The sequence below is a fragment of the Scyliorhinus torazame genome, chromosome 10 (genome assembly GCF_047496885.1).
Source record: "Scyliorhinus torazame isolate Kashiwa2021f chromosome 10, sScyTor2.1, whole genome shotgun sequence".
In the NCBI taxonomy this organism is placed as follows: Eukaryota; Metazoa; Chordata; class Chondrichthyes; order Carcharhiniformes; family Scyliorhinidae; genus Scyliorhinus; species Scyliorhinus torazame.
Window position 1 is genome coordinate 260,786,147 of NC_092716.1, and position 27,337 is coordinate 260,813,483.

General features: G+C 45.6%; 1 protein-coding gene across 1 annotated transcript; it reads right to left on the reverse strand.

The window, feature by feature from the left end:
- Positions 1–7,993: 7,993 nt before the first annotated feature.
- fgf3 (fibroblast growth factor 3) lies at positions 7,994–19,880 on the reverse strand. The gene is made up of 3 exons (XM_072466738.1): positions 19,091–19,880; positions 12,777–12,880; positions 7,994–8,652 (listed from the first exon to the last, which is right to left on the reverse strand). Exons 1-3 carry the CDS (start codon positions 19,356–19,358, stop codon positions 8,320–8,322), a joined length of 705 nt encoding a protein of 234 aa, XP_072322839.1. The 5' UTR covers positions 19,359–19,880; the 3' UTR covers positions 7,994–8,319.
- Between the last annotated feature and the right edge of the window lie 7,457 nt (positions 19,881–27,337).

Sequence of the window (27,337 nt, forward strand, 5' to 3'; positions counted from 1 at the left end):
AAGTGCAGTCAGTAAAAACATTTTTTTGCAAGTGCTCTCAATTGACACACTAATTCTCTGGAGCTAAAGGGGCAATTGGACTAAAAAAATAAAACACACACAGAAAAAGCAATGTCAAAGGCAAAAATCGCAGGAATAATTGTCATTAGGACTCACTGCAGAGTTTCTTCTGTGAAGCCTACCCGTCCCCCAAGGTTCTGCTGTATTCCTGTAGCTTCCACCACCTTCCCAGCTCAATAATGTAAGGTAGTCGGCGGAGTGGAGTCTAATAAAGTACCCGCACACTGCAAGACTCAGAATGCACCAGTTGAATGTCATTTTGGTACGAACACATGCAACCTTTCTCCAATGCATGTCTTTCAAGTGGACAAATACATTCGTCAGAGGTTTAGTATTGACAGCGTGACTAAATCATTGTTTCCACCTCAGAACGGGAAGCTCCCAGACCGCACTGGACTCAGCAAATAAAAACCTAACAGTACAATATACCCACAGCATGAAGGAATAAACATGCCCACTGCGGCACACAGTATAAAACATGGAGGAGAATTAGCAAGTAGAAGGGAGACATTGAAAAGAGTAATGTGAGGGGAAACAATCAAAACAGATAGATAATAAGGTGAGAGGCAGGCACTGACAGTGGGGGGAATAAAATGAGAGTGCGGCATAATCATTTGACACTTGATCAGCAGCTTGGTAGATGATAACTCGTGTGGGATATCATACTGTGTTGTCATGATGTGGAGATGCCGGCGTTGGACTGGGGTGAGCACAGTACGAAGTCTTACAACACCAGGTTAAAGTCCAACAGGTTTGTTTCGATGTCACTAGCTTTCGGAGCGCTGCTCCTTCCTCAGGTGAATGAAGAAATCTGTTCCAGAAACACATATATAGATAAATTCAAAGATGCCAAACAATGCTTGGAATGCGAGCATTAGCAGCTGATTAAATCTTTACAGATCCAGAGATGGGGTAACCCCAGGTTAAAGAGGTGTGAATTGTACCAAGCCAGGACAGTTGGTAGGATTTCGCAGGCCAGATGGTGGGGGATGAATGTAATGCGACATGAATCCCAGGTCCCGGTTGAGGCCGCACTCATGTGTGCGGAACTTGGCTATAAGTTTCTGCTCGGCGATTCTGCGTTGTCGCGGGTCCTGAAGGCCGCCTTGGAGAACGCTTACCCGGAGATCAGAGGCTGAATGCCCTTGACTGTTGAAGTGTTCCCCGACTGGAAGGGAACATTCCTGCCTGGTGATTGTTGCGCGATGTCCGTTCATTCGTTGTCGCAGCGTCTGCATGGTCTCGCCAATGTACCACGCTTTGGGACATCCTTTCCTGCAGCGTATGAGGTAGACAACGTTGGCTGAGTCGCACGAGTATGTACCGCGTACCTGGTGGGCGGTGTTCTCACGTGTAATAGTGGTATCCATGTCGATGATCTGGCACGTCTTGCAGAGATTGCCATGACAGGGTTGTGTGGTGTCGTGGTCACTGTTCTGAAGACTGGGTAGTTTGCTGCAAACAATGGTTCGTTTGAGGTTGCACGGTTGTTTGAAGGCAAGTAGTGGGGGTGTGGGGATGACCTTGGCAAGATGTTCATCGTCATCAATGATGTGTTGAAGGCTGTGAAGAAGATGACGTAGTTTCTCCGCTCCGGGGAAGTACTGGACGACGAAGGGTATTCTGTCGGTTGTGTCCCATGTTTGTCTTCTGAGGAGGTCAGTCCAGTTTTTCGCTGTGGCGCGTTGGAACTGTCGATCGATGAGTCGAGTGCCATATCCCGTTCGTACGAGGGCATCTTTCAACGTCTGTAGATGTCTGTTACGCTCCTCCTCGTCTGAGCAGATCCTGTGTATACGGAGCGCTTGTCCATAGGGGATGGCTTCTTTAATGTGTTTAGGGTGGCTTTCTCCGGGTAAGCGTTCTTCAAGGCGGCCTTCAGGACCCGCGACAACGCAGAATCGCCGAGCAGAAACTTATAGCCAAGTTCCGCACACATGAGTGCGGCCTCAACCGGGACCTGGGATTCATGTCGCATTACATTCATCCCCCACCATCTGGCCTGCGAAATCCTACCAACTGTCCTGGCTTGGTACAATTCACACCTCTTTAACCTGGGGTTACCCCATCTCTGGATCTGTAAAGATTTAATCACCTGCTAATGCTCGCATTCCAAGCATTGTTTGGCATCTTTGAATTTATCTATATATGTGTTTCTGGAACAGATTTCTTCATTCACCTGAGGAAGGAGCAGCGCTCCGAAAGCTAGTGACATCGAAACAAACCTGTTGGACTTTAACCTGGTGTTGTAAGACTTCGTACTATACTGTGTTGTGTTCACTTCATGGTGTGACGCCGCTCCCCATTATAATCGTTGACAGCTGGTGAAGTGGACTGGATATTGTGATAGTTCAAGTCATTCCTTGCCAAGGATGCGAGTGAAGAATCACTTCGGTACTGCGACACCTGACTATAGAGGGAATGAATGGAGTTAATCCAATTCTCAGGAATAAAGGACGCTCACTCAACCCGTGGTTAAAAAGTAGCGAGGTGAGTATTAGGAGGCACGCCCCCCATTTCCCCCAGCAGCCCGGCACACTCGCTCTCCGATCGGACAGGACTTGCTGAGCAAATCAGGGGCTGGTTAATGCGGGGGTGGCCAAGGAATGCCCCAGTCTGGCGATTGTGATTAGCGAGCCTTTTCACAAGGGTCACCACATGAGGAACCATACAATCACCGTCCCCTGTGGTACACAATCCCAGTTCCACGGTGACCCGAGGCGGTCTTTCTTCCCCAGCCTTAGGGCCACAGACTTCCATTGAAAACAAGGTAGACTCATTAATCTCCCCCATGACTGCCTCTTTTCAACAAGGCTACCTTGGCTTCTTTGAAAACAAAAATTTGAGTTCAGCCAACCTTTTTCTTTAATTGTGATTCTTCCATTATGTGGAAAATAACGTGTTTTAGTCTAGACTGGTAAAATCCCAATGCATTTTGCTTTGCTGAACACTTCTATCTATTTACCACCGGCTCAATTAAAAGTAACCAACGGTTAAAGAGAGAGAGAAATGGCATGTGTCAGAAGCACCTTTATACTCTTGAAGGAACATGCTTTCAATGAGAAAATAATTCCGCCACATTGGTTACAAATGTGCTGCTGTTTTGACTTTTGTCAGCGAGGACGGTGAGCCTGTCAGTTGCAACATTAAACACTGATACAACATTCTGCAAAGGCGCAATGCGTTAAATATCTTTCATCAGTTTAACACTTTAAAATGAAGATGTTGCAATGTTTTGTTTCGGATTTTGTGCAAACAGGTCATTCCATCTGGGCAAGAGAATGTCCCCTACTTTAATTTCATTTGAAATTGTTTATTCTCTTACTGGTGATAGTTGTTTTTTTTTTTTGGGGGGGGGGGGGGCTTCATTTAATCCACCGCTTACTTGCAGGAGTGGGCATGTATTCAAAATAAGCACACTCCTTCAACTGTTCAGTGGAGGTTCCTAAACCCATGGCGGAGCGGACTGCCCACTTTTACAATGCGACAGGGAATAAATGCACCAGAAGGGCATCGACTGCAAAACTTGTATCCAACTCGCAATTTTGGACGCGGAAGAGGCACAGACCGCAGCGGAATCCTAACTCCTGGTCATTGTGAAGTCATTTTGCCACCAGCAGCACATTTTCGGCAGTAACTCCCCTGATTCAGGGTGTGATGAAACACTTGGCTGTACATGTTGTTGACACCTCATCGTTCTTGCACCTCAGCGGACGTATGTGTTTCTTGACTCGGTAAACTACTCAAAGAATATGATAGAGGCGTCAAATGACCAGCTGGAAGGATGGCTGGACTCTTTGTCATTGAACCCCTCAAGCCTGTTCAGTAATTCAATGTCAAATATAACTCCATACCTGTGCCAATGTCATAGATCCTTGAATGCTTCTGGTTAACACAAATCTATGATTTCTGCTCTAAAGTTAATAATTGACCAGGCATTAATTCAGACGAAATTCATCTACTCTTTTTGTGTAGGGCTGTTTCCTAGTGTAACTCCTGAAAGGTTATTGGCCTGAAATGTTTACTCGGTTTCTCTCCGTTGATGCTGCCTGAACCTGCTGAGTTTTTATTCCAGATTTGATTTTTTTATGGGGGGGGGGGGGGGCTGAGTGGGGAGGGAGTGTGAGTGGGCGGGGGGGGGGGGCGGATTGAGTGGGTAGGGGGGCTGAGTGTGTGTGTGTGTGGGGGGGGGGGGGGGGGGTGAGTGGGGCGGGGTCTCATTTCACTCCAGATGAGTTTCAGACTAAGCCCCTTAATCTTAGACTCCAGCCAGCTGAAAGCGCTTCTCTCAATCAACCCCATCTGCTTCCCTCGATATCTGTAAAATCTTGATCACATCACCTTCTAACCTTCTCAACACCTGGGATTACCACCCTGGTTTGTGCAATCTCTCCTTGCAATTTAATCCATCACCCTGGGTATCATTCTGGGGAATGTTCTGGGGACCCAGATCGCACCACGGCAGGTGGCGAAATTTGAATAAAAACCTGGAATTAATGATGACCATGAAACCATTGCCGATTGTCATAAAACCCATTTGGTTCCCTAATGTACTTTAGGGAAGGAAATCTGCCGTCCTTACCTGGTCTGGCCTACATGTGACTCCAGACCCACAGACATGTTGTTGACTTTTAACTGCCCCCTCAAGGGCAATTAGGGATGGACAATAAATGCTGGCACAGCCTGCGACACCCACACCGCATGATAGAATTCTAAAAATCCCGTAAATGTATGGACAATCCCTCCCAGACCAAGGCGATGGGATTCCCAGCACGGCTCTCGGTATCCGAATTGCAATCTAACCCGGATTGGGTTTAGCTGAAACCTGATTTCCACTCGCTTGTATTCTAACTGTAAAAGTCAACATTGCAGTAGTCTTTCATTTTTGTTCTGTATTTTTACATTACATTTTAATGATCTGCGCAGCTGGATTCCCATCTCTCTTTGGACCTCAATTCTTTCTGGATTTTCACCTCTGGCAGGATATCTTATTCGATCCCCCTTAGGTGACCGCACAAGGTTAATTCTCGTTTGTAGAAGTTGGACTGAGTTCCTGCAAGGAAAGCTGGACAGTTACATTTCAAGAGCATTGCCTTTGGTTGGTCCCTCTGGTAATATCAATTCATAATCCGTTACAAACGTACTCCATATAGTTCAACAAAAATAAAACGCAGCAAATCTTTAATCTACACGAAAAGTTGCTGCTTTTGCAACAATGGATTGTTTCATCTTCCTGTTTTCCTGGTGCTTCGCTTTGCACAGACCGCGTGCCATTGGACACGTTGCTCCGTCATACACTATTGCAAATCTGTTTGTATTATATTTTTGTGATGATCTTGCTAGGATTTTCAAAAAAAAATGCGGGGCCCCTTTTCAAGACGTATACTTGATAAATGTCGATGTCCATAAGATAATTGGTGTTTCATCCGGAAATTCGGATAAAGGGGAATCGGTGTGCACCTCTTGGTATCTCCCATGGATGGATCTGGGAATGTTTGCTGCTTGATATTTAGATATCAGAAGGTTGTGAGTTTTAACTACAAGTAAGATCTTAATTTTTTCTGCTTGAGTATATCCGGTTATTCCTGTGGGCCAATAGCACATTCTTCCATTCGCCACCCAAAATCGGGGATGAGAAGCATATTATGTGTTAGTTGTTATCTTTGAGGCCTGGGATGAGTGTGTGTGTGTGTGAATATATAACAGATATCAATTATTGCCCGTGTAGAAAGGGCGGTCAGTGGCAACATGCATTGTAACTTAAACATGAGCAGCGAATGTTCAACATTCAAACGGACAGTCTTCAGTGTGTCTGTCTATACATGGAACTGAACTGTCATTCATTCGAGTCCGGACTGTTATCACAACAAATCACAGTGATGTTTCAAGCATGTCCATGTAACCAGTGAGCTGGGGAAGGACGTAGGTTGGCTGCTGGGACTTCCCTCATGTATTCAGAGTTCCAAATCTTTCACGTTGCGTTAAAGTCTGACAAAGAGACCAATTTTCAGCGACTATTTTATACAGAATATTCTGGAATGGAATTAATTCTTCCTTCACCAAGTTCTACCACCCACCTGGACAGCTCTGTAACTGCAGTTTATAACGGCACACGGGAAAGTGGCCGGCTCTAATAGCTATTATTTACTTTAGAGACGCGAATTAGGGGCAGGTAACTCGAAGGCAAAGCGGACCCCGGGGAAAATATGTCTGGATGTTGAGCTGTTAGTGGAGAAAATGCTAAACGACATCAACTTTCATCAAAATTTCCTTCGAAACTCACAGGGGAAAGGAACAATTCAAACTACATTCCACAAATATTGCAAGATCATTAAATACTATTTGGAAGTTCACAACTGATTATCTGCGACAGAACATTTTCTCCCCCCTCAAGAAACTACCCATGGTAATGTCAAATCTTGCACACTTTATGCGAGCTTTCTCAGGTTCCTTGGAGGGTGTTGGCATTGTCTTGGCCAGTAGTTGGTACAGTAGGTGTCATGTGGAATGGACATGGTGTGAAATGTACATACTTATATTCGGACCTGAACAGAATTGTAGTGAGGTCTATCGAATCATAATCGACTATGTTCAAACAGCGCGTACATCTGATATGCCTTTCTCCTTACACGTTTGAAAAAGAAAACTAGATACCCTTTGTGTGATTTCATACAGAATATTAAAGTCGTTTAAAAGAAGGACCAAAAGGTACAACATGAATAGGAAACTTTTCCTGTCACACTACACCGCATCAACTCTCAGGAAACTTGATTTTTGTTGAGGCTGAAAGAGGAATTGTCAACAGAATTTAACTGTGTGTGGCAGAGAGCATTGGGGACCAATGAGCGACCATAATACAGTTGTATTTATAACCAATTAAACGCAATTGCAAACGACCTCACTCTAGCATTTCTTCAAAGCCCATCCCTTGTACTAATTACATAGGGTGTCTGTAATTTCGGGAATCGCCTCCTGGATCACCAAAAGGACATGTTTCTAATAATATTTGATTGCAGACACTATATCGATATCTCTGTTTGCAGGTATCACAGATCTGGTTTATTCCAGCTGTAACTGAACGTGATGACTGATGACATCCATTACTTTAGTTCTGTGGATTCAGACCATATTCACCATTGCGGTGGTTGGGTTAATCCTGACGCTATTGATGGAGAGGTTTGTCCAAGGGAGCTACACGATGAACCAATCTGTGTAGATGAATTTTATGCATAGTTCAGCACGGTTTCTGAACCCCTTAATTTAGAATCACAGAATAATACCGTACATTATATACGATGATGAATGCTCGTGACAAGGTAGACATGCGAGCGAGTCCAGAACTAGGGGGCAGTGTTATGAGAGTGAGGGGTCGCCCTGCTAGGGCAGGGGTGAGGAGATGTGTTGTTCTCCTCAGGAGGATTGTGCCAGTTTGGAACTCTCTCTGCCTGGGAAGGCTGGGTCTCACAGTGTAAGTAAGACGGAGGTGGATGGACTCTTGTTAGACAAGGGGTTCGAAGGTTATCGGGGGCTGAGGGGAATGTGGAACTCAACGCAGACTGATCACCCACGATCACCCGGAATGGCGGAGCAGGCTCGATGGGCCGAATGGCTCTATTTTGAATGTTGCATGTTCGTTTAGACAGACGGTGGGGTCCATGATGCCTCTGCCAGGCCTGGGAAATAACGTGCAGAACCACTCTCTTTCCCCATGCCTCTGTTATTCCTTCCCCTTCAAGGATGTATCCAACAACCATTTGAAAGGTGCTGCGTAATCCGAGTACACCTTCTTCTACACAAGAAGCACATTCCAGATTTCATCTTGTAACTGGGGTCCCTCTTACCCCCGTTTGATAGATTCTGCTTCATGATGTCATTGAAACGAGGCTGCAAGCCAGACGCCCAATGCAATTGAGTGAAGAAATCAGAGCGGTACTATACTAATCCGTTGTATTTTCTTGTGATGGAAAAAAAGACATACAAAAATAGAACCTGTTTAAAATATCATTGACTACAGCAAGTCCCTACATAGTTCGAATAAGCCATCGGAGATGATATACATGAAAAGTCCTTTAAAGACAAGGACAAACTCGAAATAAAAACTAATTTACATATTTACATTAATTATTATATCACAGATAGCTTCAACCCTGCAATGCTAAGTATATCATTCTACAAATAAATTTTGTCCTATTTGAAACGCAAGTCCAACTTTATAAAATCTCTTGCTCAAAAGTCTTAAGTTATGGCAGCAACCTTGCACTAGTGGGCGGGTCTCGTTTTCTGGTCCTTGTTTGAACTCTTCAGCAGGTTCTCCCGATATTTGGAGTTGGTGTGGAACACCCGCACCATTCCGTGGTCTTTGCCGTCCAGCACCCTCGGCAGGAAAAGGGAGGATTTTTGAGTTCTCCGGGTTTTGAAGCCCCTCCGCGGTCGACCTTTGCCATTGATGGACACATACCAAAGTCTCTCGGCGTTGTTTCTGCGCCTGGCTCCCGCTGGGTTCGCCATGGTCCTGTAGGTCCTGGACGCGTACGTGTTGTATCCCAGTTCATGAATGCGTTCCACAAACTCGCATTCCTGGCTGTACACTTCCTGCACACGGTAGAGAAATATATGAGATTAACATCAAGGGTCCTCGGTTTTCTAAATTACAGGTGGACAGGATCTTTATCCTAAAACATTTGGGTCATTTATCTAACCAAAGTGCTTTCCCTATCATTGGACTGTCCAGTAAGAAGTCTTGCAACACCAGGTTAAAGTCCAACAGGTTTGTTTCGAATCACTAGCTTTCGGAGCGCAGCTCCTTCATCAGGTGAGTGAAGAGGTAGGTTACACAAACACAGCATATATAGTCAACGCCAATGATGATTAGTCTTTATATGCTGTGTTTGTATATTCCAGTGTTGTAAGACTTCTTACTGTGCCCACCCCAATCTAACACTGGCATCTCCACATAATTGGACTGTTGTAGCCAGTCCTGCTCCGATTGCCATTTCCCCCTACCCCCACGTTTGGAAAGTTTATCAATGTCATTTTCTGCTGCAGGTCAGGATTACATAATATTGTATTTACCATTGGAGCAGAAATGATTCTAACTATTACGTATAATGCAAAAAAGACACATCTGAACCATCAATAGAATGTGGCATCTCCGGTGTGGAGAAGATGTCACTGCTATCGCAACCCAATATCCCCAAATTATGTTAACCACATATTTGGAAGCTGGGGCATTATATTGATCCTGCATTTGACAGAAACAGGAGCAACTTTAGTCATGGAATGTAAAGCAGAGGTCCGGCTGGAAATCCGGGTCAGAAATAGACGGTTCTGACAAAAGCTCATCGACCTGAGATCCGGTTCCTCTCTCCACAGATGCTGCCAGACCTGCTGAATAATTTTCGATTCTCTGCTTTTACATCGATTTGGGCTGTACAAAGCTGTGAGGGGGAGGGGGGCGGGGGTGAAAGACAGCCAAGAATTTGCTACGAAGCATCTGCCAAATTCGAGTCAAATATTATTTTCCAAAAACATGCACTTCCAAAATGGACATGACCGAAACTGCAATAAAATTAAACTTTTCTCCATATTCTGTTGCACACACAGCTGCCTCAGTTCAATTGCGACATATGTGATATTTGCCGTGTACAGTCCATGTCAAGCACGCAGCCCAAGATATTCTCCAGTTTCCAGCCCCTCGCTATACTATGGAAGACAGACTTTTGACTATTGTGACCTCCCCTCGCCAGCCTCTGCCGCAGCTGCTCCAGACGTTATTGTTTCCCTCAACCTGTGATCCCGGGCCTGGGAATGTGCCTGTCAGCCACCATCAGTCGCGGACAACTCTTGGCACTGGCGTACCCAAGAGTGTCTTTGATCGAGTTGATGATCCTCCAACAGCAGTCGATGCTTGTCTTGGTGTGGAGCCGCTGGGAACAGCCTGCAGGGCGCCGGGCTCATGGCAGAGATGGTCAGAAGGAGCCTGGACAAACAAATAACACCGCATCTCTTTCCACACCTTCTTTGCAAAGGTGCAATCGAGGAGGAAGTGGGTGACAATCTCTTCGCAACTGCAGTCACCGTGAAGACAGCGTGCAGCGGCATTGAGAATGCCAGTGTACATGAAGCATCTGATTGCCCTTAGCATCCACCTTATGCCTCAAAGAACGAAACAAAGAAAAGTACAGCACAGGAACAGGCCCTTCGGCCCTCCAAGCCCGTGCCGACCATGCTGCCCGTCTAAACTAAAATCTTCTACACTTCCGGGGTCCGTATCCCTCTATTCCCATCCTATTCATGTATGTGTCAAGATGCCCCTTAAACGTCACTATCGTCCCTGCTTCCACCACCTCCTCCGGCAGCGAGTTCCAGGCACCCACTACCCTCTGTGTAAAAATAATCTCGGTACTGGTTTGAAAGTTCTGGCCATGAGGTAGTCTGCCAACAGCCAATGACAGTCTGCTCAGGGAGCCATGGGACAAGTTGCTTAAATAGTTCGTGCATTGGGAAGTCAACGGAGTCCAAATCCTATTATCAGATCAACTTAATCAAACCCGGTCAAAGGTAAATGAAAAGGTTTCCCTTTTTATTTGCCGGCCTCGTGAATCAAGGAGTGTCCCTGAAGCAAACCCCAGTTTTACAGGGTACTTTCCATCAATTTCAAACCAATTCTAATTCTGCTTCGGACCAATGAAATACACATGTTGGGCGATTTCTACAAAGCTACAACATTAACTTGCTGAGAAGCTGTGCTAATTATGGAGGTGGAAAGGACGCGGCTTTTCTTCTTTTTAAATCAAAGTTAATAACCTCGACCTTAACAACCACCCCTTTCCTGTTCGCAATAATTACACATTGAATAACAGTTCGCTTTTCCAAAGCACTTATCAAGTAAAAGTTACAAAATTAGTCGGAAGTAACGTTTAATAATCGCTTTCCCCACAAGAAAATCTTTCGGCAGATAATCAAACTGTGATCGGAACTACCGCTTTGCTGGGAGAGATATGTCTGGCAGCCGCTATCAGCCGATCAAGGATAAAATTACATTGAATCAAACAGTGGGGCATATTGAACAAGCTGCTACTGAGACGGTAGCAGCCTGATCGGAGATAAGAGTTGCAGTATGAGAAGCTTTTCTCTGCACTTTGAACAGATAGAGAGATTGGAAACTCCGTGATATCAAACGATGTTTTATCTGAATGGGACATACAGGAGAATAAAGGACCTAACAGATTAAGTGCGTCCACGCTGTTTTTTTTTTAAAAGGGGCATTATTAAATCCTGCTGGCACAGTTCACTGAATCTACATTTGGAGAAATGGCATTCACTGGAAGGGCATGCACGTTATTGGAGAAAGCGCCAACCAGGTAGCCATCTTCAAGGTATACTTCAAACAGAGCGTTGATGTCAATATGATGCGACCAGAAGTGTTTTAAACGAATGCCTTCAACAAAATGGACATAATTCATTTCTCACAAGGTTGCACATAGTGTGACTCCGCTTGAATCAAGCGTTAAAGACATTTAATAATAGCACATTAGCCCTTCTCTGACTAATTGGTGTTGTATTAAACCCTCGGTAGCCATGATTTGCAAACTGTGCAGAACTAACTGACGGAGAATTAACGAATCGGAAACTTCTGGGTAAAATGTAGAGTGACCACGATGATCAGCTAACCACACATTTCAAACTGAGTTGCCACTTCTGCGGCCTGTGGTTTGAGAGTGTGGGGTCCCATGAATCTGTTATCTGTGCACAGGGTTGGGGGGAGGGGGCACTAGTGGGGGGCGAGAAGTGTTTAGTTGTAATCAACTGGTTCCATGTTTATTATCAATATAACGACAGATGGCTCAAGCGTGGAGTTTCAGGAACGTTTGCTTTTTTTGTTGGTTTGGGGTATTGAAAAGATTAATGGAAACCTTTACAGTTGGCATAAATATTGAACTCTGCTGCTCAGTGCTGTGCAATAAGACAAAAGATAGTTACTTTGCCCCAATTAAACCAAAAAGACTCGATACAGGGCAAAAGACTCAGAGACAGACACATGGACGCCATTCCCACGCCGACATCTTACATGGAACGATGATTCTTCTCAATCTTTCACTACATCTCTCGTCTGTTCTGTGCCGTTGGTTAATGCTCCCACAAAAAGTCATCATGAGCGATTCACATCGCTTCTACCGTCCCAGCGCATACTTTAAATTGGCCACCCGTGGGGGTCGCTTCCTCCTGCGATCAGATAACATCACAGAAGACTTCTGGGATCATCCAATAAACCAAACAGCGCGACTGTTTGCATAACTTATCGGGACTTCATTCTACAGTCAAGTGGGAACCTAATAGGGAATACGGCGCAGCAAGTCCAGTGGGCGGGCACCCAGCCGAAACTCACATAGTCAGTCCCAACATTGGGTTTAGCTGCTGTTCCTCATTATTCCAGAACCTTGTTACCTGGCGGCAGGCATTTACTTATCATTAATATACACATTGAACTGAATAAAGGTAACAGGTGCATTATGTGTAGAATACAATCAGCAACTGATATATTTGTTCATATTGTTGACAGAGTCTTTGATGAAACTAATGCGGGTCCCTCATTCTGACAAGGAATAGAAAGCTTCTATTTTAAGATTTGAATTTGGCATTTCGGGGACATTCACATCATTAAAATACGTCTCAATCTTATCAAGTTTTTTTATTGTGTGAAAAAGACAACTTACCGACGCATACAAGCGTCCTCTCTTGTTCATAGCCAAGTATCTCCCTGAGAACAATCCTTTAATCGCCACAATTCCCACATCAACTGCAGTTATTTCCAATATACCTGCAAAAAGAAACAGGAAGGAAATGGAGGAGGAGAGCGCAGAGCTTACAAAAACCTCAATTGAGGAACATTCTGCAGTGAATACAAACTGAATTGGTACAATCAAGGATCAGAAGACATTCAAACAAACCCCACCCAAATTATAACAATTCTTGCCCATAGATGATGACATAAAAAAGGTCGCACTGGTGTAGTTGAGGGCGATTGAAGGCCAAGCTGCACCAACAACCCAGGGGAAGCTGAATGAAATTGAACTATGCTGTACACTTAATCCAACAACAGTCTGCAGCCCGCTTTGTGTGCCCTAAGGCAGTTGCCTGGATACCTAGCTGGTTGACTCAATCTCATTGCGATTTTAGTTAGTCCGCCATCAAAATGTTTCCAACAGCTGCCAAAGAGTTCTTGAGTTTGATATGCTGTTCTCCAATTTCCACATCTATGAACCTTCTTATCTCTTTCATGTGTGATAATTAAAGCCACTGCAGCAATCACAGATAATGCAGGTGCTTTTAAGGTGCTCTTATTTCAAGATTCTAGAACATCAGTCATTTTCCGCATAGTGTATACCTGGTGAACCCCGCTCGATTGCAAAAATAGTCTTCAATGCCAACCCCTGCCCACCCTGCCCTCTATCTCCCCTCACCCCCCAAGCCCACACTACCCTCCACCGCCCCCTCACCACCCATCCTGCCCTCCACCCGTTCACCCCCTCCCCTCAGCTTCCCCTTACCCCGCCTTCCCCGCCCCCCCCCCCCCCCACCTCCCCCCGTCTCCCCCCACCCCCAGCCCCCTCAATAATCTTAAATCCAACATTCGGATCTTCTCTATTCACCGACTAATTCCAATTGAACCCAGTTGACACCATTACACCAGTCCATTCCTCTACAGTCCATTACACCAGTCCATTCCTCTACAGTCCATTACACCAGTCCATTCCTCAACAGTCCATTACACCAGTCCATTCCTCTACAGTCATTAGACCAGTCCATTCCTCTACAGTCCATTACACCAGTCCATTCCTCTACAGTCATTAGACCAGTCCATTACTCTACAGTCCATTACACCAGTTCATTCCTCTACAGTCATTAGACCAGTCCATTCCTCTACAGTCCATTACACCAGTCCATTCCTCTACAGTCATTAGACCAGTCCATTCCTCTACAGTCCATTACACCAGTCCATTCCTCTACAGTCATTAGACCAGTCCATTCCTCTACAGTCCATTACACCAGTCCATTCCTCTACAGTCATTAGACCAGTCCATTCCTCTACAGTCCATTACACCAGTCCATTCCTCTACAGTCATTAGACCAGTCTATTCCTCTACAGTCCATTACACCAGTCCATTCCCCTACAGACCATTACACCAGTCCATTCCTCTACAGTCCATTACACCAGTCCACTCCTCTACAATCCATTACACCAGTCCATTCCTCTACAGTCATTAGACCAGTCCATTCCTCTACAGACCATTACACCAGTCCATTCCTCTACAGTCCATTACACCAGTCCATTCCTCTACAGTCCATTACACCAGTCCACTCCTCTACAATCCATTACACCAGTCCATTCCTCTACAGTCATTAGACCAGTCCATTCCTCTACAGTCCATTACACCAGTCCATTCCTCTACAGTCATTAGACCAGTCCATTCCTCTACAGACCATTACACCAGTCCATTCTCCTACAGTCCATTACACCAGTCCATTCCTCTACAGACCATTACACCAGTCCATTCCTCTACAGTCCATTACACCAGTCCATTCTCCTACAGTCCATTACACCAGTCCATTCCACTACAGTCCATTGCACCATTTCATTCCTCTACAGTCCATTACACCAGTCATTTCCTCTACAGGCCATTACACCAGTGCATTCCTCCACAGTCCATTATACCAGTCCACTCCTCTAAAACCATTACACAAGTCCATTCCTCTACAGTCCATTACACCAGTCCACTCCTCTAAAACCATTACACCAGTCCAATCCTCTACAGTCCATTACACCAGTCCACTCCTCGACAGTCCATTACACCAGTCCATTCCTCTACAGTCCATGACACCAGCCCACTCCTCCACAGTCCATTACACCAGTCCATTCTTCTACAGTCCATTACACCAGTCCACTCCTCTAAAACCATTACACCAGTCCATTCCCCTACAGTCCATTCCCCTACAGTCCATTACACCAGTCCATTCCTCTGCAGTCCATAACACCAGTCCTCTCCTCTAAATTAAATGAAATGAAAATCACTTATTGTCACAAGTAGGCTTCAAATGAAGTTACTGTGAAAAGCCCCTAGTCACCACATTCCGGCGCCTGTTCGAGGAGGCTGTTTCGGGAATTGAACCGTGCTGCTGGCCTGCCTTGGTCTGGTTTCAAAGCCAGCGATTTAGCCCTCTGCTAAGCAGCCTCATTACACCAGTCCATTCCCCTACAGCCCATTACACCAGTCCATTCTTCTACAGTCCATAACACCAGTCCATTCCTCTACAGTCCATTCCTCTACAGTCCATCACACCAGTCCACTCCTCTACAATCCATTACACCAGTCCATTCCTCTACAGTCCATTACACAAGTCCATTCCTCTACAGTCCATTCCTCTACAGTCCATCACACCAGTCCACTCCTCTACAGTCCATTACACCAGTCCGTTCCTCGACAGTCCATTACACCAGTCCATTCCTCTACAATCCATTACACCAGTCCATTCCTCTACAGTCCATTACACCAGTCCATTCCTCTACAGTCCATTACACCAGTCCATTCCTTTACAAACCATTACACCAGTCCATCCTTCTACAGTCCATTACACCAGTCCATTCCCCTACAGTCCATTCCCCTACAGCCCATTCGTCTGCAGTCCAAAACACCAGTCCACTCCTCTAAATGAAATGATATGAAAATCACTTATTGTCACAAGTAGGCTTCAAATGAAGTTACTGTGAAAAGCCCCTAGTCTCCACATTCCGACGCCTGTTCGGGGAGGCTGTTACGGGAATTGAACCGTGCTGCTGGCCTGCCTTGGTCTGCTTTCAAAGCCAGCGATTTAGCCCTGTGGTAAACAGCCCCATTACACCATTACACCAGTCCATTCCTCTACAGTCCATTACACCGGTCCATTACACCAGTCCATTCCCCTACAGTCCATTACACCAGTGCACTCCTCTACAGTCCATTACAGCAGTCAATTCCCCTGCAGTCCATTACACCAGTCCATTCCTCGCCCGTCCATTACACCAGTCCATCCCTCTACCGTCCATTACACCAGTCCATCCCTCTACCGTCCATTACACCAGTCCATTCTTCTACAAACCATTACACCAGTCCATTCTTCTACAGTCCATTACACCAGTCCATTCTTCTACAAACCATTACACCAGTCCATTCCCCTACAGTCCATTACACCAGTCCATTCCTCCACAGTCCATTACACCAGTCCATTCCTCTACAGTCATTACACCAGTCCATTCCTCTACAGTCCATTACACCAGTCCATTCTTCTACAGTCCATTACACCAGTCCATTCTTCTACAGTCCATTACACCAGTCCATTCCTCCACAGTCCATTACACCAGTCCATTCCTCTACAGTCATTACACCAGTCCATTCCTCTACAAACCATTACACCAGTCCATTCTTCTACAGTCCATTACACCAGTCCATTCCTCCACAGTCCAATACACCACTCCACTCCTCTACAAACCATTACACCAGTCCATTCTTCTACAGTCCATTACACCAGTCCATTCCTCTACAGTCATTACACCAGTCCATTCCTCTACAAACCATTACACCAGTCCATTCCTCCACAGTCCATTACACCAGTCCATTCCTCTACAGTCATTACACCAGTCCATTCCTCTACAAACCATTACACCAGTCCATTCTTCTACAGTCCATTGCACCAGTCCATTCCTCTACAGTCCATTACACCAGTCCATTCGTCTACAATCCATTACACCAGTCCATTCCTCTACAGTCCATTACACCAGTCCATTTCACCAGTCCATTACACCAGTCCATTACACCAGTCTATTCCTCTACAGTCCATTACACCAGTCCATTTCACCAGTCCATTCCACCAGTCCATTACACCAGTCCATTCCTCTACAGTCCATTACACCAGTCCATTCGTCTACAATCCATTACACCAGTCCATTCCTCTACAGTCCGTTACACCAGTCCATTTCACCAGTCCATTACACCAGTCCATTACACCAGTCTATTCCTCTACAGCCCATTACACCAGTCCATTTCACCAGTCCATTACACCAGTCCATTCTTCTACAGTCCATTGCACCAGTCCATTCCTCTACAGTCCATTACACCAGTCCATTCGTCTACAATCCATTACACCAGTCCACTCCTCTACAGTCCATTACACCAGTCCATTCTTCTACAGTCCATTGCACCAGTCCATTCCTCTACAGTCCATTACACCAGTCCATTCGTCTACAATCCATTACACCAGTCCACTCCTCTACAGTCCATTACACCAGTCAGTTCCTCTACAGTCCATTACACCAGTCCACTCCTCTACAGTCCATTCGTCTACAATCCATTATACCAGTCCACTCCTCTAAAACCATTACACCAGTCCACTCCTCTACAGTCCATTACACCAGTCCACTCCTCTACAGTCCATTACACCAGTCCACTCCTCTACAGTCCATTACACCAGTCCGTTCCTCTACAGTCCATTACACCAGTCCACTCCTCTAAAACCATTACACCAGTCCACTCCTCTACAGGCCATTACACCAGTCCACTCCTCTAATGGATGTCAGGGATGTACACAGCACAAAGGCTGCGAGAAAAGTAACAAGTTAAACCGCTTTGTGGCCTTATGAAAACACATTTGAGTGCTGCTCCTGGGATGGCGCAACGAATTGGGATTAAATCAAAACAGTTTGTCAGGCAGGAGAAATGACGCGTGTTCGGATAAATCCCTGGAAATGTAGCAAAGCGGCTGTCTCATCCAGGGATGGTTAAATAAAGTGACAGCTCACCGCAGTTAGCCATTGTCCGGGGAAATAAACTACTTTATCCATGCGACTGATCGCCAATGCAGTGTACTCGGGCAATAGGTAAAGCAGAGTACTCGCTTAAATAGCGTATTCGGGCAATACTTAAAGCTAACCCCTTAAAGCAGTGTGCACGGACAATGTACTCGGATTGTGTACTCGGGCAATAGGTAAAGCAGCGTTGTCGCTTAAATAGCGTATTCGGGCAGTACTTAAAGCAGTGTACTCGGGCAGTGTACTCGGACAATACTTAAAGGCAATACCTGATGAAGAAGCTACGCTCCGAAAGCTAGTGATTCAAAATAAACCTGTTGGATTTTCACCAGGTGTTCTAAGACTTCTTAAAATACTTAAAAGCAGTGTACACATGCAGTGTACTCGGGCAATACTTAAAGTACTGTACTCGCTTAAAGCAGTGTACTGGAGTAATATTTAAAGCAGTGTATTGGGGCAGTGTACTCGGGCAGGGAAATAGGTTCGTAACTTGGAGATCAGCTCGATCCTCCATTACTTGTTAGGCTGGAGCAATCCCAACCAGCCGCCACACGCTTCTCAGGGTGGGGTAACCGGCGCTACATGTCAGAACAGGGGAAAGGAGGTTGTAAAAAGTTGAATAAAGGTAGAAATGCACCGAATGCCTGTAAGCTGCCGAATAAGGGAACCCCCTATAAAATGCAGCGGACAGTCCATGGAGTTGTCCTTCCCCCATCTGAGCAGTTGGATAATGTAATGGTCATGGCGCTGGCTGGACCCAGGAGTCCTACACTGAAGATGTGTCTGTGATAAAAGGCGTGAGGGTGGAACCTCAGCAAAATCAATTCACCACTGCACGAAAAAGCTGGCAGAAATACCACAATGAAAGGACATTTTGATAAATAACCTCTCGAAATGTGTTGTTCGAACGGTTAAACTATCTTTCTGCATAATACGGGATTATGGCTTCTGGTAAAATTAAGATTGCAATTACTTGGCAGGATAGCAATCATCATCTGTCTTACCGGAATCACAAGAATCAGTTGGCTGAGAAGTTCACATCTCCCTCACCCACCCAACTCTGCCAGAGATGCGGCGGAATGCAGTTGAAGTTGAAGAAGGAAGCGGGTTGGAAGGCTCAGTGCGCAGAGCCGGAATGGAACCCCCTCCTGCCTGGAGGTCTGCAAAGAGAAACGGGCTAATACTCACTGAAGATGCTGTTCTTGTCCAGCGTGCCGTCGATCTTGCCGCTGAGATGGATCTGCAGGTGGTACTTGGTGGCACAGTAAAGCCTTCTCCGGCGCGGCGCGCCCCCGAGATGCTCGTACACCCCGCCGCGCCCGCCGGCATCCCTCCGCAGTCTGGGCTGGCAGGCCGGGGACGGGCCGCACGGCTCCTCCAGGGCCACACTGGGCGCCAGCGGCTGCTGTAGACTCAAAGCCAGAAGACCCAGCAACAAGCAGAGAGTTATAAACATTGTGGCATGGCCGAAACTGCCGCCGGGACAATCCGCTGCCAATCCAGGTCTGGATTAATTGGGTGCAGGGGTCCCATTAAAACCGTGTCACAGGCGGGCCCACAGGGCGCGGGGGGCGGCGGTCCACCCGTCCAAACATCTGCCTTTATCCTCTTGCTTCAAGAGTCAGTGCTCTGCGCCATCAGAATCTCCCCAAGCAGCCGGTGCCAGCTCCCCCCCCCAAGTCCTCCCTCCTCTCCAAATAGCGCAGGGCAGACTGCGGCGGAAAAAAACACCACTCAATTTCACTTAAGACACTATCGTGAGATTTCGTGGCAACCCCGGTGATCGACGGCGCAAAGGAATAAAAGGACTTTCCTGGGGAACAATAGCTGAACTCCGACCAGCTGATACAAAGGCAAGGTATCACAGGCTTGTGTGAATTGCCCGGCTGAGGCGGGGGTAAGATTACAAGATGACACGAACCTGTGGCTTATTTCGCAAAACCGCATCACAAAGAATGCAGAGCTTCCTTCAGAACCCCTTAAAAAAATGGTCCAAGAGACCAATTATACAGATGAAAAAAAAAACAGACACTGAAGGGGTTGGAGCTGCTGTTCCCCTATGCACAGCACAACTCCCAGTTACCATCAATGCAAACTAACAATACGTGACAACTTGGGTGACTGATGCTGAAATGAAGCAGTTTAGAGAGAGAGAAAGTTTCTTTAAAAAGATGCCCACAGCAAGCTGCATACGAAAGGGAATTGCCAACGCTGCAGTGTGTGTGTGGGTGGGTGGAAGATAAAGCATGTCTTCCGCAATACCGCCTGTTGCAATTTCGACACATATTTCAACAAAAAAGGCAAATTGACACCTTTTTCCAGTTTTCTGATATGCTGGCGTGTAGAGCACATTACCAGTTGCGCCTCACCCACTGAATGCACCCAATCCTCGCCCTTTGGGTAGTTCCGTCCCCCCCCCCCCCCCCCCCCGAATTCAATCAAAAACTACCCAGTATCAGAAAGGTTATTTCACAGAACCTCCAGCGCAAAGACTGGAAACTATTGCAGAGTACTCCCTGCTCTTTAATTTATTAACTGCGCTGGAGTGTACTGAACATTGTTTTTTGCACTTAATGAAGGCTGTTCATGTTTCTAAATCCTCATGAGGAGCACAGAGGACTGGGCTGGACTGATAACTCTCCAAGTACTTGATTTGTCTGAAATCTAACCACCTCACGCTGCTGATGTGACTCAGAATTATGCGTGGGGAGTCCTCTGCAAAACTATCGCTGGGTTCTGTCCAAACCCTGTGGTTTGGCCTACGGAATATTCACGAAATACATCTCGATTTCCGGACAATCGATTAAGCAGCATGTGGACTCTTAAACCGGTGCATTCCCCAAACCGGTGCATTCCCCAATCCCTCTGTCGGAGAGGTGAAGGTTAAAGGCAACACGACCCATTCGGTAAAAGCTAATTCCCAACAATATTCCAACCCTCTGCCTCCCCGCGCGATGCTGACCCTCTGCTACTTCTGACAATGTCTCTTCACAGATACCACTTGAGCTTCTCTTACACGTTTAAAGGTAAACTGTAAAAGCGAACTGATCACACAGACTCGCACCAATCGAAAAGAGACTAAGCCCCCCCCCCCCTCCCTTGTACAATCCATTTTACACCTTAAATAAAATTCAACAAAATTTTAAACATGTTTAATGGGGATGGAGGTATCGGCACTCAACGTGAAGCAGCATGCAATTAATTAAAAACCATTCTAGTTAAACATCTGTTTCCAATAATATCATATGTCTTCAATCAGACTGCACAACAGCAAACTCCAATCGGTGTTTAATGTCGCAATAAAGAAGTACGTTTCTGAACTAATCCCTTTTTTAATGCTCGCTGTTAATCAGCGGGCCATACAGTGGGCGGGACAGCAGCGCGCACATGACCCGTGTCCAAATTGCTTCCATCCCGGCTACACCATGGTTTCCACATTCAGGTTGGGTAGGAGGTCCCAATCCCGCTGCCCCCTGGGGGGTCAGTCACCGGGGGGCAGCACGCTGACAGCTCGCCAGCAATTCCCCAGACAACCCCCACCCTCCCCAAGAAACAGAACCCGAGGTTTGGAAACCTCCCCATGGACATGGAGAAGATCAAGTGGCTCTCCCTCTCTCCGCAGTCAGACAGCAACATGGCCAAATGGAAGATCGCTGACGTACATTATAAGTTGTCTGGTGACCATTTCGGTCTTTTTTTTAAAGTCCGCTTTTGATGTGGTCTGGTTGTGACTGAGGGTAGCATTTTAGATGTGGTTTGCTGTCTGTTTCTGGAAGCAGTTTTAATTAGCCCTTAACCTCGCAGAAAATACTCTGTGCTCAGAGAGCAACAATAGCGCAGCAGTTTGTGAATCCTTTTTCCTCTCTCTCTCTCTCCCTTGAACGAGGAACTCGTTACTATTCACAGCACCAACCCAAACACAATGTTCTCACCGGTTGAGTTGGGTTAAGGATTAAAGGGGGGGGGGGGGGGTACTTACGCTCCGATAGCCTTACCCATGTCTATCAGTCACAGCAGAGTAACTGGAGCCAAGTGCGTTGGCAAAACGTCTTCAAGTGCATTTGGCATCCTGTAGGCGGGATGGGAGGGAAGGGGGAATGTTTTTCCTCCTCAGAGTAACAGTGGTGGCCATTTGGGTAGCAATTAAGCGGCGGAGGAGTAACTCAGGCTCGCTACATACACGCGTGTTGCTCAAATCCATCTGTGGAGGTCTGTGATCCAAACAGAACCCGTTCCTCTTGTCAAAAAACCCGGACCAATCTTTGCCTCATTGCAAACCGCACATTACAGAAAAAAAAACATCTGCATCCATACCAAATATTGCCACCCTTCACATGGATGCGCGCCCGCCAGAGTTCGCAGCCATGCCTGGCGTACAGTTTTATGAATGAATGAATGAAACAGCAATTTTAAAGACATACTTCCGACCAGGAAGTTGGGATTGGCTGATAAACACCCCCAGATTGACCGCACACAATTTAATAAGTTAATAGACTCTTCCACATGCCCTGCCTCCTATTACTATTCCCGGCTCACAGATTGTGAGTGCTCCGCTGTGATAATTAGGAGTTTTGAAATATTAATGTTCTAAAAGGGGGGGGGGGGGGGGGAACGAAGCGAGGGCGGAAAGCGAAGCTTCTCAGGAAGCTCGGTATGTTCAATCATAAAAAAGTGAGGGTGTAAAATATACTTTTGCATTCCCCGCTTCTCGTAGGCAGAGCATCCTGTTGGCAACAACTCTCTTTCTCTGTCTCTCTCGGAGCACGTCAATGATTTTAGTGTTTTAAATGGATGCCCGATGGGAAAAAAATGGGGAGTTGAAATTTGTAACCGCAATAAATGCACGGTTGGGAGTGGTGATGAAGGAGCAACCCCAGTCCCTCGCCAATTAAAAAGTGATTACTTGTTCAAACACAGTGCCTTCCCTGGCCCCAAAGAACGCAATATTCAAAGGCCGGTCAGTTTTGTTAGTAGAACCAGCGGTAAGTACTTATTCCTGAAAATAAAGAAGCCAAGATTATCCTCTTAATACCCATGAGGTCTTAACATTTCAGAGAAACTGCGTACTTCAAGATTCTGCCACAAATATATGGAAACTCTGTTCAGGAGGCACGGTGCGTTTACATTTATAACTCATACATTTTTCAATATCAAGTATCTGCGGGATTGCGAGATTTTATGAGTTGGCGGGTAGATTAATGACAAATACCCATCGATTTTCTGTTTGAAGGGAAATTGCGATTGGTTGCCGACAGGAATGGCTGTGTTTTTTATTGGTTTCTATGTAACTTGACTGAAAACGCAACTCTGTCACCATCTGCCACAGTGTTACCTCAGCTGAAATAATCTTATGGCCGACATTAAGGACTCAACCTTTCCCAAGTTATCCCCCAATATGTTCATGTACCCTGTCAGCGATTTAATACTCCACACGTTTCTGTCTGACACACACTCCCAGTCCACTTGTACCCAACACATCACTGGAACTGAAAATTGATGATTGTAACACTATTGGGATTTATTTACAATCTTTTCTGGGCTCCGTAGACATGAAATTGATATTACAAAATCAAAACGATTGACTTTCGTTTAAAAAAAACTTGAAGATGTTTTCAATGTAACCAATAAGATGCAGTCCCGCCCAATCTCTAGCACACAGTAATCTGAAATATACAAGGGTTAAAACAGGGATGGGTCCGTTCAGTCAACCCCGGCCCTCTGGTTACCTTCCCCAGAGCGCTGTATCCCGCCCCCAGTCCCTCGCACACTTACCCAATTCCCTTTTCAAAGCCCCAATTGAATCAGACGCCACTATACTGAGGCAATACATTCCAGACCACAGCCACTCATGTCAAAAAGATATTTCCTCAGGTTTGGGTCTTTGGGGCCACTCACTTTAAATCACTATTCTGTGATTCTCAACCTATCTGCCAATGGGAACTGTTCCCCTCTCTGTCTAGACCCGCCATGATTTTGAACACCTCAATCTAATCTCCTTTCAACCTGCTCCAAGGAGAGAATAGACACAACGATCAATCTGTCCACACAACTGGTATCCCGGAACAAATTCTTGCAAATCTTATTTGTACTCCCTCTAAAGCCTTCGCATCTTCCCTGAAGCGCAGTTCCCAGGAATTTGACACAATACTCTAGTTGACGCCAAATTAGTGTTTTACAAATGTTCATCATAACTTCCTTTCTTTTGTACTCTGCGCCTCTATTTACAAAGCCCATTGTGCAAGATGTCCTTTTAAGCTGCCGTCAATAATCCGTCCGCATATACCCCCAGGTTCCTCTATTCCTGCAATCATTTGAGCATTGTATCCTGAGCTTATATTGCCTCTTTTCATTCTTCCGACCAAAATGTATCACTTTACACTTCTCTTTATTAAACTGTATCCGTGATGTGCTTGCCCACCCCACTAGCCTGTCTATATCCACTTGAATGTATCATCATCCTCCTTGCAATTTACCAAACCTCCAAGTTTTGTGTCTTCTACAAATTGTGTCGTTGTGCCTTGTACACCCTAGTCTAAGGTATTAATGTATCAAGAAAAGCAGTGGTCTTAGTACCAAACCCTATGGAATCCCACTATACACTTTCAACCATTCCGAAAAATAATGTTCACCTCCAGCTTTCCCTCTGACGCTTTTACTTCCATGGGCTTCAACTTTACTGACAAGCCTACTATGTGGCACTTTATAAAATGCCTTTTGGAGTCCTTATACACCCCATCAACCACATTACCCTCATCAACCCTCTCTGTTACCTCATCAATAAACTGAGCCAAACATTTAACACATCTGGACTGAATTTCCTTAATTAATCCACAATTGTCCTTTTGTTTTTGTCCCATTTGATTTTTTTGCTCTAAAAGCTTTCTCACAACAAGGTTAAATTGACTGGACTTTCCTGGCTCTGCTCACCCTCGAAGTGTTTTTGGACAGGATCAAGCATTTGCAATTCTCCAGCCCGGAAGGAGGACCGGAGCATTATAGTTAGTGCGGCTGCAATTTCCCTCATTATCTTTGGATATATACCATCCAGTGACTTATCGACTGCAATGACAGCCAGCCTTCATAGTGCCTCCTCTTCATCCCTTCTTTTCTGCTCATCCCATATCCTAATTGACTGTTTTTTCACCGTGACTTTGGCAACAACTTCTCCTCGCTAAATGCAGAGGTGAGATATTAATTTAGTACCTCTGCTATCCCTGTCCTGTATGTTCAGATCTCACTTTTGATTCCCAAACAGACCGATTTACTATCATTTTAGGAGTAAAAAGCCAAAGGCTTTTTTAACAGCAGTCCTGTTTATATTACCTGCCAATCTCTTATAATCTCTATTTGCCCCATTATTTTCTTTTCCACTTGCTGTCTGAATTTTCCATATGCACCACACAATCGCTGGTTCAGACTATCTGGCATATAATAGGTTATGACCCGGGTTCGATTCCCGGCTTGGGTCACTGTCTGTGCGGAGTCTGCACGTTCTCCCCGTGTCTGCGTGGGTTTCGTCTGGGTGCTCCGGTTTCCTCCCACAGTCCCAAGATGTGCAGGTTAGGTGGATTGACCATGCTAAGTTGCCCTTAGTGTCCAAGAGGTTAGGTCGGGTTATGAGGGATAGGGTGGAAGAAAAGGTTCGATGCAGACTCGATGGACCGAATGGCCTCCTTCTGCTCTGCAGTGATTGTATAATTTGCATGTCCAACTTACTGGCACTGGCTACACGATAGTCACAACCGAATGTCACAGACAGTAACTATTTGAAATATGTATTGAAAACCAATATGTCACTCATTGTCCGATATGATACAATTCACAACCACTGGCTAACTAACGACCACTTATTGATTGTACATGAAAGACACAGGCTACATCTAGGGTACGAAGTTGGCACAGATTCCACCCATGTAGAGCGGAATTATATAAACAACCCACCATCCACCTAGAAAAATATCTGATACATGATTAAATGACAAACTATTTTCTTTTTTTTGCACAACCGCCTAATATTGTTTTGGCAATAAGCCGAAATGTAAGATAGCCTCACTTATTTATTTTTTAATTTCTGTATTGCCGCGGGATTTATTTATATCTGGCATGAAAGGTTTATTCTGCAATAGCTTTTAATGACCAGTTAAACACTGCCAGGCAATACAAAGTTCGAGATGAGAGTATGAGTGGCTTCTACCCCCCAACCCAACCCCCCCCCCCCCCCCCCACTCTCTCTCTCTCTCTCTCTGCAATTCAGGAAGAGACCCACAACGATGCTGACCCAATCAAACCGATCTTTGAACCTTTTCTGCTGTACTTTTCCTCATGCCACAGTCTTTTCACTTCATTACGGAGTTGAAGGTCCGGACTGAGCTCCAGTCACTGTCTCAGACATCAGTGGCCCTGACAAATCACCGCTGAGCCCTCTTTGTCCTGTGCTCTTTGATCTCACCTGCCCGTCAAGAACACACACACAAAAAAGAACAGGGTACAGTCAAAAACACAGTGCAAACAAACTCATTCCCCATACGGCACTAGCGGCCGGGCAGAGAAAGAAAAACCTTTGCATCTGATGTGCAACTGTGTTTTACTGACCAATTTGCTGCAAACCATTGTGTTCAACTGGCACCTGGGGTAAAATTCAGACCAGATGTGAATACAATTTTTGGGATTCAAATTCAGAAAGTTAAAATAGATCACTTTGGCCCCTGTGAAAATGTGCACCGACCTCCCCCCCCCCCCCCCCCTCCACTCATCCCTAGCTAAAGTATGATCTCATGTCCATTTGTACCTTTGTGATCCGAGTTATGTATCAATGTGCCGGGTGATTAGAGAGCGAGTTTCAAAATACTTTATGAATAGAAAGCTCCTCTCAGCTGAAATTGGATAGGCTTCCTGATACTTTCAGCTTTCTTTTACTTCTGACTTCAGGTTTCAACTACTTTTCAGAAGGTATTAGAATACCCTATACTTTCCAACACTGTTATCTTTGTGACACCCTGTAATACTATCATCAGGTTGCCGACTGATCAGAGAGGAAAAAAATACTATAGGCGGATCTGCTTCAAATCCCATTGGATGAAGTGGTCTGATAGCAGAGCATCCGTCGCAAATATCTGAAACGAAATTGTCAAACACTCTCCCGCTTTGCCACCTTATCGTTATCGTGTCGATGTTGCACTGGTACTGGGTAGAGACTAGGACAATACCTGGTTTCCTCCAGGTGCTCTGGTTTCCTCCCACAAGTCCCGAAAGATGTGCTGTTAGATGAATTGGACATTCTGAATTCTCCCTCTGTGTATCCGAACAGGCGCCGGAGTGTGGTGACTAGGGGATTTTCACAGTGACTTCACTGCAGTGTTAATGTAAGCCTACTTGTGACACTAATAAAGATTATTATTATAAAAGTTGGCTCTGCTCTGATGGCCAAAGCAAAGC